Here is a 19,572-nt window from a genome sequence, read left to right as displayed (position 1 = left end):
AAGGGGACAAGTGATATTTATTTGTGAGACTTCGGTGGGATGGTGTGCTGGAGAAAGAGTTGCTACCAATAATATACCGTTCACATTAAGGTCAAAATCTTTTGACATCTTGGTACATACAGTTTCTGTCTAGCGAGACTAAACTACTTCGAATCCCTTAAACGGCTCCGGTATCCTTTTCTCCCACGGTTTCCTTTTCCATCTCCTCTCAATGCGAAGCCCTGATGATGTTCCAAGTTTTGATGCCGCGGAGAGATCGGTTTTACAACTAGTTCCAGCATTTTCTGCACCCAGCTGAGAAATGAGATCCTTTTCCAGCTCTTCATAGACTCTTGATGAATCTCGAATCTTGAATGCCTTGAAGAACAATGCGGTGACCGTGTCCCACCTGTACCCAAAAACCAGAGCAAGACTGGAAACTGCCAGAGTCAAAGGTACCGCAGATGACCAAAATACCCTCTGGTCTCTGTCTAGCTCACGGACATCTGTAGTGTTCATCCCAAAGAAACTTGTCACAAAAGAGCTATGCATCATCAGATCAGTGGGCATACGTAACTCTAACGCAGGGTACTCACAGTGGAAGAAAGAACAATGTGACGAAGGTAAATACTCTGATAGCCTTTCCGTGACCCTCGTCGAGTACCTCAATCATCTGTTTCATGTCGTGTCTTGTGGCGTTCAAGATCCTCTGTAGTATCTCGAGTGTCTTTCCATCCTCAGCAAGACTTTGTATGTGCGTGTCTAAGTGCCTTTTTTCCAGACCATACATATACTTGCGGTTTCCCAGATCTGCCCGATCTGTAGTGTCTTTTGGGAAGAAGTCGGGGCTCAGAACCTGAGCAAAGGCCTTGACCGTACGTGTTTGAACTTCGAAAACGATCCGCAAAGCCTCCATTTCCTCTTCCAGAGCAGATATTTCAAGAAATCTGCGACGTCTTGGGTCACGAACCGCAGCAAACCGAAGTGCAGTAGACTTATCGCGGCAATACCTGACTACGTCCAGCTTCTGATCTGTCTCTGGATGAATGGGATGGTCATGAAGGTTCCGCAGTAGCGTTATAAGTAGAAACTCAAGGCCTATCGGTGAGATGGTAAGGCGGTCTGTATCGGTCTGGGTCTCGCTAGTCATCATCACATCTCGTCTGGCGTCTTCAAGCTGGCATTTCAACTTCGCTTCGAGGTTGTGAGTCCGAGCGCGTGAAGCTACTCCCTGCCATAGCCGGTACCCATTGGATCGCTTGATACTCTGTAAACGCTCAGAGTTCATTGCTGAGAGCTCTTTTGCAGTCTTGTATAATAAGGTGGTGAGAGTTTCATAGCAAGATACGAGGCTTCCGGGGACGCGTGTTTCTTTGCCGCTGACGGACAGGCTAATCTCTTTTGTTCTCTCTCGAACATCAGTTAAGTTATCAATAAGTCTGGATGCAACAGACAGGATGTTGTTCTTTGATTCGAAACTGAAAGGTTGCCACTTAACCCATCCCAAGCATGGGTCATTGAGTATGGATCGATCTCCAGGGGCGCAATGGATGTGATATCTGTGCAGGTGGGATAAAGCGCCATATAAAGAAGAATACACTGTATCATTATTGCAATCTTCACAGCCATGCGGCGGTAAAGCCTTCATGTATAGGCACGTGAATCCAGAGCCCGAAGTTGGAATTTCCTTTGAAATCATGAAAGAACATTTCTGACGAAATGTATTCACTCGTAGTGATGAAAGATATATCTGCTGAACAATATCATCAGCAAGCCAGCATTCAAAGTAAGGATATTCAGAAGCTTACACGCATGATCGAATCCAAGGCGCCCCAATAAGCACCTACAGCCGGGACAAGGAACCAACTGGCTGGGGGAAGAAAATGATCAAAAATGTCTTCCGATAGCGCCAGAAGAGTGGCAAGAATCTCAGATCCTGGATTTCTGTGCATATGGTTTGAGCTGGGAGGTTGCGGGTACGGAAGGGGCTCTTGAGCCTCCTGTGTCGGCACGCATACACCTTCTATGGCTAATTGGAGGACCCGGCATTTGTAGACCACTTCATCTCTCGTGCTAAACGCACGCAAGTCTTTAGTAATACCGGACTCTTGAAGAGATTGATCGATCATGGCTAGTAACCTCGTGAGAGCCATGTCACCATCTGTGTGGGAACTATTGCCAGTCTTTTGGGTCAAAGGCCAAGCGAAGAATGGAATGTGATTCTTGGCCGTATTGTTGAAAGATATCGAGGGCAGTGTCGGAAGTACTGGCGGCATGTTTCGAACAAGTGTCCCTTTACCTATACTTTGGCAAAACATCTGTTTCGCGGCTTCCATAGTTCTTTCAAAGGTTTCTCCATCGGAACTCTCTTCGTCAAATGTCTCTTCGATGCTTTCATTCTCATTACCGTTGAAAGCTTCCGAACCCGGGTCTCGAGGAACATCGCTTGAGGTTTCGACAGAGATTCTTACCAATCTGAAAGAGTGTCTTTCAACCTCGCCTGATGTCAAGTAGCCAAACCAGGTGGTTGAATCAACACCGTGTTCATGCTCATCAACAAGCTGGAAATCATCGATATCCAGGCCATAGTTACCCGACGACTTGAAGACAAGTTGTTTAAACTCCTTTCCCTTGGGTCAACAAGTAATCTGGCTATGGGAGCAGAATAAACAAACCGAATAAGAACAATTTTCCGCGATAATGATATAAGTTTCGGGGCTTGGAATTCGAACCCTGTAAACGACTGGCCAGATACTGTGGATTTCGCTACTGATATCGAGACTGACAGTACCCGACATCATCTGTTCCCATGACAACATGGAGGAGCTAATTAAAGTCCCTGGAAAGCAATCAGATCACTTAAAAACTGCATTCGTTGGGGAGAATGTACCTCCACCAATCATCAAGAAGAGCGCCTCGGGCATATCTAAAATGCGCGAAAGATTGGATATCCGGCCTCCCTGAGTTGAGTTGCTGAATGATGTTTCCTGGATGCCGCCAGTTTTAAAACCATAAAGAAACTCAAGCAGTCTTCTGGTGTATTTTTGCTCCGTGCAATCTTCAAGTGCCATTCTTGGTAGTGCAAGAAAGGGAGTTGACAGAAAAACTACAGGCTCAGTATCTTGCGTTCCGTTGAGGTCCCCCTGTTCAGAGGCCCATATGCTACGCCCTACCTGTCTTAGAACAGTCCCTGTGTTGAGCTATGGACTCTTGCCTTCGAATTTAGAATGTTTCTGCATCAGTTCGCGTATGACACTTAATGCAACACATTTGAGTTGAAGGCATATGAATGGGGAGTCAGCAACAAGGCCCTATTGGCGTCAGCAGAGAACAAAAGGACAGGGTCATGCAAAAGGTATGTCGAAGGGAAATAAATGCGCACTTCCAAGGTTCTTAAGTCTGATTTGGTGCCATGTAAGTGACTATATAATTAGTAAGGAATCAACACCCGAAGTAAGGGATTGTATATGGCGGTTAAAACTTACAGCCACCTCATTCTCCCAATACCAACTCCATCCTTTTGTTCTGGGGTACACCTTAAAACAGTTTTGTGAGATCTCGTGTGCTCATGATAGCAATGCGCACTACAGATCGTGGTTAACCTTGTAGAAACCTCTCCATCTTGAAGAAGAGACGTCTGGTTAACCCAGGCATTATATGTATCCGAGGATCTTTGTCCTCCTCGAGAGCCACGGGGCTGTTTCTTGACGTCACCCAAGTGGACTGTGTCTGACACCAGAAGTTGATTAACCCACGGCCTCATTATTGAGTCCTTCGTATCGCTGGGCGCGATAGGGTGGGTATGAAAGTTGCTGGGAGTTGGTGAGCACGGTGCAATACGGGTAGAGTGAGCCGGTTTGTCATCGTCAAGCCCTAGCGGAATTCTTTCGTTGGGAAGCTGGACTGACGGACGCGACCCTTGATCCTGTTCATCGGCCTTCTGGTAAGGCTCACTGTATCTAAAGAGCTCCTCTAAATCAATGGATCCGAGAATCCCGGATATGACAAAGGTGTCTCCTTCTTGAAGAAACTCATAACCTAGGCGGCAAAGGGCATACCAGGAGACAAGACTGGTAGAGATTCGTGTCTGGATCTCCTTGGGCTGTCGGTCTGCTGAGTTGCTGGTCGGTGCTGAAGAAGATGCGTCTGGCGATTGCTCCCAGGAGGCAGCGCCGATCTCCGTGTCGATCTCATTGCTGAAATCTGACATGTTTAATTTTAGTGAATATTCTTTTCAGAGTTACTGAAGTGTGGCCGACGATCTAAATCTTTTTCAGTGATTAAAGGCTCACAATTCGCCGGACCCCGGCCAAAGCCTACCTAAGGCTTCGCACAACCAGCGCGCTCCGGTTTGGAAGCAACCAAACTGCTCGTCTGAAGAGTCCACCGACTCAGCTGTACTTTGGTGGAACTAGAAGGTCTGTTACAATGGTTGTTGCACGAAAACGATGACCCGGAGAGACACAAACGTAGAGGATCGTCTGAATCGGGATACCCTTGCGAGGTGAATCGAGCTACAACCGGTCATGGTTGCGCCGATTTTGTACTGTGCTGTCGCCCCTCTTCGTTCAAATTTGGTACAATGAAGCACAAAAGCCGACCTGCAAGACTAGAGCCGGCCGCCTTTGAACACGCAATGCATATCATGCCCAACGCTTAGTGTAACAAACTGACACGGCTAAGTGGTAGCCACATCGACCTTCTATTTCGATTTGACAGTTTGCTAGGTAGCCTTTTCTCACATCTTAACCAGTGGCACTTCAGCAGGCAAGAAAGTAAAAGCTGTATTCTGAAACGTGCCAACTTGAGTTCAGAGTGCAGAATCAAGACATGTAAGTTTATTCGGTCCAATTACCATCGATAGCTATGCTAGCATCAGACTAGAAGGTCTCCGTGTGTTACGAGTGAACGGCCATTCATGTCGAATCCCGCGTCGCTAAAATAGATGGTAAAACATGGTCAAGGTTTGCCTAGCACAGCATACACATTTGCCGAAATCATCGCAGCCAAGTATTCCACCGAAGTTATCAGGACGATAAGGTAGAGTGGTATCTAGCTCAAGCCCTGTGATTTGTTACTCGTGTTGGACCAAGTTGAACGCTGCGAGCACAAAGAAATTTTAGAGATGCAATTTACACCTTGCAGCGAAGCAAAACATACATTCAGGTTGTATTCCGAGAAAAGGCCTGAGACTTTCCATCGAAGCGATCAACTATTACAGGGGACCTGCGACCAAGCGAACATTGATATGGAGCTTTGCATCATCTATCTCAACACTCCTTCAAACCATCAAGGAAAGATCTGCTAATCTTACAACATTGGGGCCTTCATTACCCACACAGTCAGTATAGACAGCCGTGGAGTCTTTCAACCCCTGTAATTACCTGCCCAACTTCGTAGAATACACAGCGACTCGCCCCTGATCGAAGAGCGTCTCATCGATCTTCTGTAGCGCATTGAGCTCCTGTCCAGGTTTGTTGATTTTGAAGAGCTTCCCATTACGGTCTTCTCCGATCACACCACTCGTACAAATGTCCCCAAAAATGACCAATCCGCTCTTGTGGCGGGTGAGCATGGTGATGAGCAGATGCTCATTCGCAGTCATGTCGGGTCCCGTGTCACGCGTGGTGGACATCACTACGACAACGATATCGGACTCTCTTCCTCGATAGCTTTCGATGGTGGCGGCTTCCGGCATATTCTTCAAAATTTCAAACCTCTTTTGGTTGCGCTTACGTTCGATGAGTACCGCATTAGCGAACCAAGGCGTGAGAATAACGATCTGTGCGGGATCAATGGCTGAGTGGGTGACTAACCCAGCAACGAAGCTCAAGACGGCACTGTCCTGTTCTTGGCAGGCCTGTGAGCCGTCGACGTCCTTGTAAATCGTTGAGTTTTGTCGATGAATGAACAATGGCTGGTGAAGAATGCCGTCTGGCGGTTTGCGCAACACTGGATACTTCATGCGCACATAAGCCTCGAGCTCTCGTCCAACATTGGGCTGCTGGTCAGTGATGTCGTGGTCGCGCTGGTGATACTGAAGCGGGAGCTGGGGGTAAAATACTTGGGCAGCCAAGTCGTACATGCCCTTGGCCATACGAACTTGTGTATCGAGACGGAAGACTGGAAGGCCAGAGGCTTGAAGGAACTCTAGACCAGAGAGTTGGCCATCCCCCGCAAAACGATTGTAGTAGTTCTCAGTGTCTGGTTCTTTCTCACTAGTAGTCTGAATTGTTGGCTGTTCCGATCTTGTGTCTCCAATGAGGAGGCAGGGAAGTAACGTGTTTCCCCAGACACGGTACAGATCAGGTCTGTCCATTGTTCCTGCTTCATCAACTACAACTCCTTGTGCCAAAGTCCCCTTCCATGTCTCATATGGGCATGTGCCATGTCCGAACTCTGAATGAATTGGTGTAGCGCAAATCACGTCCGCTTCTCCAAGTAACATGTCCAGGAAATCAGTGAAATGATCATCTAGATATTCCCTGATAGCTTCTGGGAAACCCTCTCGTATGGGCTCGATCATTTCATCTTCATCAATGATTTTCTGCATCTTGTGTAAAGCTAAGCTGTCATCGGGTCCAAGACTCCGATCTACAGCGGGCGATCTGAAGAGAAGCAAAAGCCAGTAAGCGGCTGATAGATGGAACTTCCAGTCGACTTCCTCATTGGGTTCTCCTGCGACTTTCAAGGTATTCAGAACTTCTTTACCAAGCTCAGGCCTGTCCAAAAGCATGTAAAAGGCGTTTCTCTCTTCGCAGGGTGAGTACAATCGAACGACCAGCTTGCGACGATACCGGCTTGAGTCGTCCAGAGACTTTCCCGCGTTCAAGCTTTCTGTGATATCCCGAGTTTGCTTGTCAAGATGATATGCGAAGTTGTCTACAGCTGCATCGGTTGGCGCTGAACAGACTATTTTGCCGACCTTTGCCTGTAAGGCAAGCGTCGCGGTAGCACCTAGCGTTGTCTTTCCACATCCTGGAGGCTAATGCCACTGATAGTCAGTATTTGCCATGGCGCCGGGTGATATTGGTACGTACGCCTGTTATGATACCAATACCCAGTGCTTTGTTACTCATATAGGATCTGAAGCGGGCACGATACTCTGGCAGAGCCATTTCGAGGATGGCGTCAACGTAAGTCTGATCCTCAATATCGAGTAGGTTAACTGTTGGCAGCGGCCTCCATGTGCTGTTGCCATCGGTCTTCATCATCCAGTCATAAAATCCTGCGCCACATAAAACAGACCGATGTAGATCCATTTTGTCATTGACTTCATCCAACAGCTGCTGCTGTTCATGAGTCAAGTCATCTGGCAGGGCGTCCTTCTGGGTATCAGTTCGAGAATATCTCTTTGTTATTATCCATTGCGCGGGGGCTTGGAATGGGCGTGCTTTAGGATGAAACGTAATAGCAGCCTCAACTCGGCGCCGAGATTCGTCGGTATAAAGATCGAACTTCAGAGACACGTAGTTCCAACTTTTATCCCCTTTCAAGAGCGCCTCGCTAGCACTCTGCCGGTCAGCAAACATTTTGAGTTTGTCGAGGGCCTGCCCATTACGGTATCTGATAGTGCAACCCCCTACCGCATCCTGGTAGGTTCTCATGTGTGCTTCTCCCATAACAACCAAGATCAGATCGGTAGGGCTTTTTCGGTGTCGGGCATAGCGATCCAGTCGCCCTAATGGCGCAATTTGACACAACCTATGATCATCAGCAAATGTGCACTTAGAATTACTTCATACTTGCCATTGTTGCCCGATTGACTGCCTACTCTGGCGCGAGGTGAATACCTCCAGCCCAAAGGTTCTTTGTTTGACCAGAAGCCTCCAGGACGGGCCAATTGCCTTTGCGAGCGGCTCAGAAAAAGGAATAACAAGGTGAAGACCATCTTCAACGCCAGTATCCGGTACCTTACATTGGAAGAAGTAGCCTGGCATTCGGGTATGTTTCGCTTTGAAGTCGACATCCCAGTATCGGATGCTTGCGCCTGGCCAGATTGCACCTGGCTGCCCTAATCGATCCGCCGCTTGGTGTAGCCATACTATGTCTTGTACAATAGACTGACTCACAGCTATCATGTGCGAAACGGCAGTGGGGTGACTAAGTTATGTCAGTGTGGCTCGTAAACATCAAGATAACTTCTTTCACCTGTAAAGTGGCGCGAACTGTTGGCCCTTGTTTTCTCGGAGCTCTTTCTCAAGACAAGTAAAATCCCAAGACAAGTCTTCACTGTAAGGATATCGGAAAGTCGATAAGTTTTGAGTAGTGCCGAGGATCTTGACAAGACTGCTTTTTGCGGGCAAGACCAGATATAGACTTTGCTGCTGGACGATGTCCAGGATATCGTATTCTCCCGCGATGGGGGCGTCTCCTTTGATCCAGCTTTCAACCTGGTGATCTTCTTGGTTCGCGAATGGGACACCGAAGCCTTCGATTGTAGCTCGACTCTCGCCAAAATGTATCTTTACGTAGCTGAGGTGCTCGTTCGTGAACGTACTCGGGGATTGTCCCTGCTGGACTTCGTGGGAAAAGTTACTAGGAAACTTGATTCGGATCTGGTGGTAATCGCAAAGCTTTGACTTGTCTTGTGAACCATGTTCCGGGGCTTGGTGAAATGAGAGTTAGCTCTGCTGCCTCAGCTCTGAAATGATACTCACCTCGATACCGCACGCCAAAGCCGGCCTCCTCATTTGCTTTCTGGTCTTTCCCCAAAGGAAAGTCGAGTGTGAGGCCAATCCATGTGTCACAATCCCACGCTTGTACCGAGCGGAGCTGAGCCTTGATCTTGGTGTGAAGGCCAATTTTGTCGCCGCTGGCGATGAGCGGACCATGATGGCCAAAGCTAGCGCGAGATCAGCAACTAAACACAACAAGGAGTAAATCGATGACTGACAATACAGCGCAGTCTTCCGTGACTGTTGCTGGATCTGTTGTTGCCATAATGCACAGCGGCTTTGGCCTGCAGGCGAATGGTGTACAGCCTTGGTTCTCTCGACTTGCGCTCAGCGGATGTTGATGAGATCAAAATTGGCGGGGTTAGCAGCGATGCGATACTGTGCGCTTTAGGCGATTGAGTGTAACCCCAAGACGCGACTCTGTGCTTCCGCCTCGTCAGCGCGTGTTTGCAAAGGAAGTTGGATTGAGATACATTTTCAAGGCTACAGAGAGAAAGTGCAGTGCATTGCAGTGCAGCCGTTTGCTTGTATCACGCAGGGTCCACTAAAATCGCCTAATGAGACACTGCCTGGCAAGCGCGCAACGCACGAAGCAATTAACTTCATCTCAATTAATCCAGTGCACAAGAATGAAGCTTTAAATATCTTTGGGGAACACGTTTAGCGGTCGTTTTCCGGTTTCACTCAGTATGCGTAACGGCCAAACGTCTTGTATTCATCGTTCATTTCCTTGTTGGTACTCGGCAAAGGGATCGCTGGCCTCTCTACTGTCACGTCCGCAAGAGATAAGCCTCGCGATGCAAGCGTCAGTTGTCAGGACTCTCAACGCAAAATAACACTCTAAAAATCACACTTTAGGTGAAATAGAGCTCTCGTTTTTCTGATTCGCAGCCATGGACCTCTTTTTTCGACATCACTAGTCAACAAACACCGATTTCTGAAGTCTGAAGTCTCATTCACATCTGCGCATCAATCCACTTCCTATGCACCACGACATATTTACAAACCAGTCCGAAAGGGCCTAACGCTCGTAGACAGCCCTTTAGCCTGCTTTTATCTTGATTCATCTCAATGCCGTTTGAGGCCTGGATTCCGAAACCGTTCTCCATCCGCCTGTCGCAGGGAGGTCGCTTTCTTGAGCATGAGAGTGAGGGTTTCAGACGTCCGACCGTTAATCAACAGCCTGTTGGCGGGTTCGACAGAGGTGTCGACGATTTGCCGCCTACTAGCCAAAGTACCATACTCAGCACTTTCAGTCGAGCCAGGGCTGTTCACTGTATGTCGGGCTTCACAAACGATCAAGCTATCAACGCAACATACGAGGGCAAGAAGCATCAGGAAGGATACCAAGTGGACGTTGATACCAACGGATCCTAATCTCTTAAGTGGTATGAAGAAACCATGGCCCTTCACTCATCCTTCAGAAGATGTTCCACGCGTACCAAGTCCTGGTACCGCGGGATAACGACCAAGATACGAATCAGAGACTTGACATCGACCTGTGGCCCATCCGAAACCCATCATAGCTTCCCTGAGGCCATTTGAGTAATTTCTCTGGTTAACTGCCCTTTTTACATTTATGATCCAGAGCTGATGCTGCTGCGAGGTTTTGATCACTACGCAGAACTTGGCTCTCTTACTACGTCCGCCCACCAATCTCCGATATCTCCCTTATTTTGTGGCCATTGCCTCTAGGCCGAGATCATGATCCGACATCAAACAAACAGCTCTCCTATCAAAAATGCCCGCTTCAACCTTTTCCATCCTCTCCTCATACCACTTCCTATAGTCTTCCTCCCCCTTCTTCGCCTCCTCGCGATGCTTTTCTTCAAGCGGGGTGGGCAAGGTTCCTGGTAAAGGCTTGTACCACTGTTCTTTCGGCGTCTTTGTGCCATCAACCCCGCGGAATACCTTGACGGATTCCTCGCTGTATGGGAAGCGATCAAGCATCGCTTTGATGAGAGGCGGCGGGAAAGGAACGGCATCGACAACATCGCGATCTGCAGTGAGGGATCGATGGATTCCGTCTCGGCCGAGATGGCTTATGCCCGCGCCCGTTGGGTCATGCTTCATGGTTGCGAAGATATGTTCGAGTTCTTTCTGGGCGGGATCCAGGTCTTCATATTCGACGCGCCTACTTCCAGGCGGAAAGGTACACTCAGTTCTTTTGTTGTCATTTTCGTCAGCTTGTTCAGACATGATGGCGATGAGAGGAAAGGCAATATATCCGATATCAGTTCTTGGCACAACATTTTGGCCTTCATGCTGCTTTTATACAGGAATTGTCGGATGGGTCGTCGTAATAGCGCTTATTTGTTGGTCAACATGTGATAGATCCTTCATTCTAGACTCGGGTCTTTTCAGGGGTCATGGTAGATCATTGCCTTGCCTACTTCTGGCAGGTTGAGAATGACGACACTCGACATTCAACATCGGATCATTTCTTGCCGTGTTGATCGAAAGAGGTTGAAAACCAACACCCATGCACATGAACATCAGTTCTCGTGAGAATGATGGACAGCAACAGTTTTCCGTGAGTACCTAGGTACTTCACAGTCCTCTGGGCTGAAGGGTATTAGTCAGTATACTTTTGGATTTCGGCTATGATCAAAGGCCAGCATACCAATTGCGAACCGTTTTCATAACGGGATTGTTCCCTTTGGAGAATAGCGGTACCCCAATTGAGAAATCCCACAACTCCGCAATCCCCTCACGGGCTTTCTGTCTTTGGAACCGTTTATTCTCGAGTACGGAGCTCAAAAGTGGTACGATGTTGGAGTAAGCACTAGTGCGAATATCTCGTAAACCTCAACCTTAAACCACGTTGTCAGGAGATTTTAAGCTTCACTAGATAATGTTTCCGATGTCGATCCCTTCGGGAGATTCCGTTTATTGAGTTTTATTGGACAAAGATCTTGAGATCTAAAGACAGCGTCATGAATCATAATCACGTTGTCAAGTTCGCTACGCTACTCAGGTCTTCCTTAGCTGATTTAGTTTTGTAGTAAAAGTTTCATCAGAGATCGTCAGCCCTGGAAGGATGGTGCGTTAACTGGCCAATGATTGCTTGATTTGACGAAAGTTAATGTTAAGAATGACATCAATACCTCGGTTAACGCTCATAACAGCTTCAGATCATCGTGTATTAGAATTTAAGTTACGGTAATAGTGTGTATCCTGCCGAGGGTATGTGACTGCTCCTACGCTCCCGTATCACATCCCATTGACCAGTTGGAGTCCACGTGAGCCACCTGACAATCGAGTCAGATCAGCAAAGTCAGTCAGCCCGACAGCAGCGGCACAAACGTTACTCAAAACGGTTCGCGCTTTGATTGAGATAGTCCATCAATGACGGCTTCTTCGCTCGCTGCGGAAGACGGGGAACTTCAGCGTCAGGACCTGGACGATCCGGACTGGCACCGCTGCTGAAAAGAGGTCCAATCTTAATAGCTGCCTTCTTCGCAACGTCGAGTGTGACTGGTCCAAATATCTGAACTTTATCCTTCATGAAATCGAAGATACCTGCGTCGTCGCCACGTCCGTCGGTAGGCCTGAACCGTTCTAGCCTTTCGCGGGGTAGGGACATTACGGCTTGAAGAGCCGCATCCGCTAAAACAGCACGTTTGATCAAGATCCTAGTCGCGTCCTCGTTTGCGCTAGAGGTGGGTGCCTCGATTGACTCCATGCGTGAGAGAGCCGCAGAGGCGGAATTGGACGTAAGAGGCTTGGACTCAGAGACCGCAGTAACCAGAACGGGGCCAAGCCATTCGGAAACGTCTTTTCCTCCCTCAAGTTGTCGAGTTGGACCCAGTATACCTTGGATAAAGGCAGCTCCGTCGCTCATCGCAGCACTCTCTGTGATGTCGGCCTCCAAGCGGCGGCGATCACGGGAACGCGGTCCCCTGGGGTCTTCGGTCTCTGGAGCAACTTGGCCTGAAAGTTCCACGCTGCATTGGCTCAAGATGGGTGTGATAGCAGGAGCCAGAATCTGTACCTTTGGTGCACCACCTTTCCAAATATGACCCATGTTGTTGATCACCTCCATCACATGCTCATCGTGGTCTGACGCAAGGACTGCTTGCAAAGCAGCTTCAGCGAGCATTGCACGTTCGGCGGGACCATTTGCTATGCTTTCAGTGTTCTGAGAAAGCGCAGTCTCTGTGAGTGACCCAAGTAGAGTTCCGACTACTGCACTAAGGGGACCACCGATGGGGCCGAGCAAAGCAGAAGCAAAGGGGAAACCTTTTCTTCCCACATTTGCTACTGTTTTTAGGGTGTCGAGGAAGCTTTCTTCATCGAATCTCAGGGTTTCAAACGCTATACCGGGGCGGCCTCTATTGAGACCGTGAGGCTCATTCATGCTTGGCTGCCATGGGTTAGAGACGTCATAAATGAAGGCAGAGCTACTCACTGTTCGGTCTTGAGTTTGAACTTGGACGGTTTTGACATTGCCAACCTCGCCGAAATTCGCCCCCTTATCAAACAAACTGATCAAGTCGTTGTAGTTGTTACCATAGGCGTTTCCAATTGTAGTGCCTGCGTTTCTTTCAAAACTACCTCGAGCATAACTATGAGTGCCAATCGCATTGAGTCGCCCATCAGATTTGCGTAAGACTGGTGCGCCAGATTGTCCTAATAAACTGTCAGAATTAATTCTGTAAACGTCAGTTGGGAAACAACCGCACCAGAGAAAGTTGAGATAGAGTACTCGACCATACGGTGAGGGCTCTCTCCAATGTTCCAGTCACTCCTGGCAAACTCCTCGTACATCTGAGCTCCTTGCTCACCCTGTAAGGTTTTATCGCCTGGATATCCGACGACACCCAGATATGTGCCATTACCTTTCTCTGGTGTATCGAGGTAGCTGAAGAGTCGTAAGTTTCCCGTGAAAGGCCTGTCAAGTCGAATAAAAGCAACGTCCTGTCTGCGATTGTCCGAATTCTCGATCCATTCCACGGGAGTTACAACCTTGGCGCCAGACCGCACCTGGACCTGAGATGACTTGACAGACTCTTTGCCATTGTAGCCAATGTAGCACCTGATCTGATCAGCGGCACCAAGATTACGTCCCCAGTCATAGACAACATGACCGGCGGTGACAAGGAGGTCTGGACGAATAAGCCAACCGCTTCCCATCATCCATATCGGACGCCCTTGGTCTTGGAATCGGGACTGAATCTTCACAATGGCTGCAAATCCTCAATCAGTCTTTTGTCAATCTCGTCTCTTCAGCAAAAACGTACAGCGATATTTCCCGCCTTCATGGAAATCTTGAGGGTCAACCAGTTCGCGCAGATCTTCTCCGATGATGGACTCCGAGCTACCTCTGCTTCCATCATCTGGAAGAAGAGCGGATTCAGCGGGTTGACTGGATGTAGGAAGTGAGAGCGTCCAGGCAGCGGCGCGACTGGGTCTTGAAGAAGCCATGTTTAGTGTATTAAAGAGCTGGCTGTGAAGTCGTGCTATTGCGGCAAGATTCAAGGTTCGAGTTCAACAGAAGAATAGTGTAAGATTAAGAAGGGTTTATTTCTGCTATGAAGGAAGTGGTCTCTTTATGTATCCGAGCAATCATTCGACCAATTGTCTGTTGCTTTTATGCCATGGAGTTCCAGCTGGGCCTTTTTAAATAGTTTCATGCACAAAGAATGCTCTACATCAAATAGTTTATGTCTTTCGCGATTCACATCTCAGCTTGGCGAGATCTAGACCGAAGAAAGGCATCAGCTGGCCAAAAGAGGGAGCCCAAACGCCACCGCTAACCTGCACCAGACAAGCTTCGTTCGTGTTCTCCGTCTGTTTGGCTGGTCCAATCAATTCAGCCAGCCACAAAATGTGTATTTTTGGGCATTTCACTCCGGCTGCACCCAAATGCTGTATCAAATATAATGCGACAAACAAGAATGCCAAGTTCTGAGCTGGCGGGCCTACATGGTGCAGCTGCAATGGGACTTCACTTATCAAGACCTGAGCATCTGAAACGTAGAGAATGATGTGTCAGTGGCGTAAGGTTATGGTTTTGAAAGAGGCTTCAGCCCACCAATGAACACATACAGGTAAAATACTCTCTAACTCTCTACCCTTACTATCACCTAGGATCTTGCTTTTTGCTGAAAAGTTAGATGTGCTGATGACTGACTCCAAAGGTGTATAAACAAGTGGCTGCTGCTCGTCCGCAAGGATGAGAATGATGTATCACAAAGGTTATCTTATCTGATCAATGTTTGAGAATGTAGCGAAAATGATATTATGCAGAAATGCTACTAAATACAAGGATATAATATGCTCTTTTGGGTTATGTACTTCCTCGCACCCCTGCGCGAAAACAATTTTAAAATGCAACGTCCGTTCCAATCGTTACAAGCCGGGCAGTCCGGCTGCATGTCTATAGTGTGTCCATATCCGTAACTTCTATAGTGATGTTTGTACGTGAATGATGTGAGTTGTGAGTCTTGCGTGTTGTGATGACATGTTTGCTGATGGTTGTTTACGAAGAAGCCTCCTCGTCGGTGACACCCTCGCGGGCGTGCTTGGGGCCGTGGGGCTCGCCAACCCACTTGGAAGAAGTGATGGGGTTGACGTGCTGGACGTACATGGTGTCGATCTCCTCGAGGGTTCGGTCCTTGGACTCGATGACGAAGAAGAAGACGATGGCGACGAGGGCAGCACAACATCCGGCGTAGACGAGACCGTAGAAGTAGTCTATGGCATCAGTGATGAATCGAGTGCTGGGAATTGTTAGTGAAAGCTCAGTGGGGAGTGTAGATATAAAGTAACTTACAAGAAACCGATGAGGAAGTTGAAGAGCCAGTTGGTAGCAGTGGCGATGGCCATACATCGACTGCGGTACTGGGAAGGATACATCTCGGCGACGACAGCCCAGACAAGAGGACCCCAGGTGGTAGCAAAGGCAGCGATAGCCAAGCAAGAGAAGGTGACAAGGACGGCACCGGCAGCGGGAGTGGAGAGGGGGTCCTTTCGGTCAAGAGCGAAGTGTCCAACGAAGGCGTAGACGAAGAAACACATCATCATCCAGGCGGCACCGATCATCAGAGACTTTCTGCGACCGCACTTCTGGACGACATAAAGACCGCCGAATGTGCAAGCACAGTTGACTGAGCCAAGAATGAGCTGGGTGACGTAGCTGTCCTTGAGACCAGTGGAAGCAAAGACTGTGGTTCCGAAGTACTGCGATTGTTAGTCAACTGTTGCGATGCGATGTCATTCCGAGTATACTTACGAAGAAGAAGTTGATACCAGTGAGCTGCTGGCCAGCCTGGAGAGTGATACCGAGAACGGTACGGTAGGCCATACGGGGACCAGTGACGATCTCGACAAGGCGGGTCTCGGGAAGAGCCTGTTCCTCCTCAAGCTTCTCACGGATGTCTTCGATCTGGCGGTTGACACTGGGGGAGTTGATGTCGAGACCAGCAAGGTTGGCAATGGTCTTTCGGGCTTCCTCAACCTTGCCCTTCCGGTAGGCGAATCGAGGAGACTCGGGGAGGAGAAGGATGCCAACACCGAGAAGAAGAGCCCAGAGGAAGTTGAGACCGTTGGGGATTCTCCATGAAGCGCTACCATCGTAGTGGTTGGTACCCCAGTTAACCATCTCAGCACACCAGATACCGAGAGTGACAAAGAGCTGATAGCAGGAGACGATGAGACCTCGAATGATGGCGGGAGCACTCTCAGACTGGTACATTGGGACAGCGACAGATAGAGCGCCGACACCAAGACCTGTTACAAGTCGACCGATCGCGTGTTGGTACCAGGCATGTTGAGAGGCGACCTCGATGATGGTGCCGACGCAGGTCCAGAGAGCAGAGATGGAGATAGTCTTGCGGCGACCAATTGAATCGCAAAGGCTACCAGCGATGAGAGATCCGAACAAGCAGCCAATTGAGAGGAGACCGGTGATAGTTCCTTGTCGTGCGGCGCTAAAGTTGTATGTACCGTCGCCGTTGGGTTCGCCGAATCGCTCGCCGTAATCCTTCATCATAAAATAACCAGAAACTTGACCTGAAGAGTAGCCAAAGATCATGCCTCCCATCTTTGATTTGATTAGTTTAATTCCATTGTGGTAGCTTGTTGTGGTGTTGGGAACTTACAGATGCGACCAGGCCCATGAAGCAGGCCCGGAAGGTGATGCGACCATCGGTATCGGGAGAAGGCTTCCTCTCGAGATGCTGACCTTCGCCAGCATGTTCATGGCGTTTACTACCAAAGAACTTCATATTGAAAGAGGTTGTTAGACCAATTGGTCAATTGAATGTTGTAAGTGTGTGATTTGATGTTGTGAAAGTGTTGTACACGAATGCTGTGATGAGCCGGAAGAGAGAATGAAGCAGCGAAGAGGTGCCATTTTGACTGTCTTTATTGTGGAGATGATCGTCGAGGACCATCGTGGGCACCGAGAGACCAAGGCCATGCCAATGGGTCCATCTCATGACTTCTGATGGTCATGCTTTGAGCGAAAACTCAAACCCCGGGGGGCTCAGGCAAACGACTTGCGGAGACTGACGTGGGTGAGCTAAGCTAAGGTTTGTGGACTTGGAGAGAAGCGGAGCAACTGTGAATAGAAGGCCCGTAGAGTCACGTCATGGGAAAGAGAGTCGAACTGTGTGAGGTAAGCATTCCTCTCACCACGCTTTCATCGACAAACGCTACGCCCAGGAGGGTACAAGAGCACGCCCCGTGGGCTGGTAGGTCTAGCGGAGGTCCCCTAGTCGCCCTTAATCCAGATTCATCTCCGTTCAGAAAACGGTGGATCGATACGTGCGTGGGGTGACATTGACAATTTTTTTTCTTCCTTGTCCCTCTGGGCCTTTCTACTACCGGCGCCTTCGGCATTGATGACGCACTTTGGACCCTGTGAGATGAATAATGGAACCACTTTGTTCCATATTTTTGTTCCAAGGATCCAGTTTTTGCTTCCATTTGTCTTCTGGTCGCATCTCTTGGCGCGAAGATCTTCGGCAGAGCCTGCGTCGACGGGAATACGCAGGGCCTTCAAGGTGAAGATGTTGAGGTGAAGGACAGTCTCTAGAGAGGCAGACGGTATTGTATCGTTGGCATCTAATTTACTACACGTTTATCGATGAATTGCAATCTCCCCTTCTCGCGCCGACGCTGCTAGTCAGCTCTTCCTCATATTTCCGGTGCTCGCCTCGTCCGCTCAGCAGAGCCCCATTCACATGATATGACACCGAGAGTCGCCGAATCGGTCGGACCGACTGATGATTGGAACGTCGGTCTCGCGCAGATTTTTATTTCCGAATGCCAGATTCTGGTGTTTTTTTCCCGCTCCCTCTCCAATTCCTGATTCTGATTGTGGCCAAAAACATGATGTTATTGTCACGGCATTCATCTCCCGTCAGATACCGCATCTGATCTGATCTTTTTAAGGGTATTTCCGGCGCCAGCAAATCGCCGGTTTATTTCCAACATTCTCGTGAGGTTTATTTTGTTGTCTCTCGTAATGGTACTCAAATGGTCTAAACTCGGCCAAATGTCTCGAGTCTTATCCACGCACGTCAGAGACTGGCCGAATTGAGCGGAGCATGCTCAGCTATAGAAGCTCCATGGCCAGAACAGAGTTCATGGATTGGATGGCAGTGTCGCTGTGCTCGGTCAATTTTGGGTCCAGCGATAAGCCTTGGAAACTCAATTGGAACAAGACAGAAGATCAAGACAGGGCCTGCGATGATGCGAGATAACACCGAGCAGGCATTGTTCGTTATCTGCGACATAACAACCTAACACAGTACCAAGTAAAAACATGCATTCAATTGTCGCGATATGTGTATCTGAATCGCATCGCATCACCGACTATCGTTCAATTACTCGCCACGCGTCAACACTTACACAAACTCGACATCGCACAAAGAATCGTTCTCGAAGCTCCGTGCCTTGTTTCCATTCCCGCAGAGCCTCCTTTACCCCTGGACCCATGGCATCATAAAAGGCACCCATGCTAATGCGGCTCTGCAACGGCGGAACACGATACCGTATCCACACGGGCCGAAAAAGAGAGGCACTCGGCGATACTCGATGCGCATTCCCACTTATAATCAGTGGATGCTATTCGGACCCGAACGTTTGAGCCGTTCCATCCCATGGCAAGGCCAAGGAACAGAGTAAAGTTAACGGAGTGCGGAGCCCGCGCAACATGCACATGCATGGCAATTAATCGCGGAGAGGGAATAAAAGTTAGAGATCGTGGGTGATGGATGACATGGAGAAGTCCGTTGACCTTGGAACGGGGTCTAGAATATGGAGGAGATCGGGATGTTTTGACAGCAACAGTCGACAAAGGCCTGATCTTGACCATCTTGTCGGATGTCTTTTGCAGTCTTTGTTTCGGAGACAGCCATGGTTTCTCTTACTATGACAAACGGCTTGAAATGCAATATACATGAACCGAGATTAATATCACATGCGGTCAAAGCTATTGAAGTCTAGACACGGGATCAATATGCACTTGATCAAATGACCAACTGTATCATTTGAGTAGCAGATTCTTCTTGCAAAATTTTATATACATAATTGAGGCTTTTACTATGTTAGACCATTGAACTCTATGTCTGTTGACGTCGTGCTGATCCCTCACCTCTAAAATCTCTCACCTCCCAACACCTCCAACGTCTCACCAATCCAACCCTTCTCGAATCTCTCCAAGTTGCTAATCCCCTCAATCTCCATCCGGGGACAACCTGCACGCAACCCTCCCCATCCCACAGGATAAACGCTCCCCCGGGTCTCTCTCTCGGTCTTACCCACAGGTCGCGTATCCGCCTCGTCGTCCTCTTTTTTCCTTCCCCAGTCCAGTCCCCTTCATGGGGTGTGTAGGTATTTCGCCGAGTAGCTGTTGCCTCCCCCAGAGCCACTCCTCCTCCACAGACCTAAACCCCCCCTTTTT

General features: G+C 48.8%; 5 protein-coding genes across 5 annotated transcripts; all 5 read right to left on the bottom strand.

Annotated features, from left to right (window-relative positions):
• Positions 1-138: 138 nt before the first annotated feature.
• On the bottom strand, positions 139-4,189 carry FTJAE_5981 (mg2+ transporter; the record flags this gene model as incomplete). Its single annotated transcript, XM_037352546.1, has 7 exons — positions 139-523; positions 576-725; positions 768-1,246; positions 1,788-2,609; positions 2,655-2,818; positions 2,870-3,152; positions 3,593-4,189. The coding sequence occupies 7 exons, from the start codon at positions 4,187-4,189 to the stop codon at positions 139-141; spliced, it is 2,880 nt and encodes a 959-aa protein (XP_037207035.1).
• Positions 4,190-5,359: 1,170 nt separating this feature from the next.
• FTJAE_5980 (uncharacterized protein) lies at positions 5,360-8,922 on the bottom strand (the record flags this gene model as incomplete). Its single annotated transcript, XM_037352545.1, has 7 exons — positions 5,360-6,964; positions 7,020-7,683; positions 7,754-7,826; positions 7,898-8,082; positions 8,131-8,587; positions 8,640-8,824; positions 8,876-8,922. The coding sequence occupies 7 exons, from the start codon at positions 8,920-8,922 to the stop codon at positions 5,360-5,362; spliced, it is 3,216 nt and encodes a 1,071-aa protein (XP_037207034.1).
• Positions 8,923-10,328: 1,406 nt separating this feature from the next.
• Positions 10,329-10,856, bottom strand: FTJAE_5979 (uncharacterized protein; the record flags this gene model as incomplete). The annotated part of the gene is made up of 1 exon (XM_037352543.1): positions 10,329-10,856. One exon carries the CDS (start codon positions 10,854-10,856, stop codon positions 10,329-10,331), a length of 528 nt encoding a protein of 175 aa, XP_037207033.1.
• A 1,108-nt stretch (positions 10,857-11,964) lies between these two features.
• FTJAE_5978 (glutamyl endopeptidase) lies at positions 11,965-14,084 on the bottom strand (the record flags this gene model as incomplete). The annotated part of the gene is made up of 3 exons (XM_037352542.1): positions 11,965-13,289; positions 13,343-13,846; positions 13,901-14,084. The coding sequence occupies 3 exons, from the start codon at positions 14,082-14,084 to the stop codon at positions 11,965-11,967; spliced, it is 2,013 nt and encodes a 670-aa protein (XP_037207032.1).
• Positions 14,085-15,141: 1,057 nt separating this feature from the next.
• Positions 15,142-16,888, bottom strand: FTJAE_5977 (major facilitator superfamily transporter; the record flags this gene model as incomplete). The annotated part of the gene is made up of 4 exons (XM_037352541.1): positions 15,142-15,382; positions 15,436-15,842; positions 15,895-16,704; positions 16,763-16,888. The coding sequence occupies 4 exons, from the start codon at positions 16,886-16,888 to the stop codon at positions 15,142-15,144; spliced, it is 1,584 nt and encodes a 527-aa protein (XP_037207031.1).
• Between the last annotated feature and the right edge of the window lie 2,684 nt (positions 16,889-19,572).

This window comes from Fusarium tjaetaba, assembly GCF_013396195.1.
Source record: "Fusarium tjaetaba strain NRRL 66243 chromosome Unknown NRRL66243_c0000113, whole genome shotgun sequence".
Classification (NCBI taxonomy): Eukaryota; Fungi; Ascomycota; class Sordariomycetes; order Hypocreales; family Nectriaceae; genus Fusarium; species Fusarium tjaetaba.
Note: the sequence above shows the minus strand (reverse complement) of the source record. Positions and strands in the feature narration are given on the sequence as shown.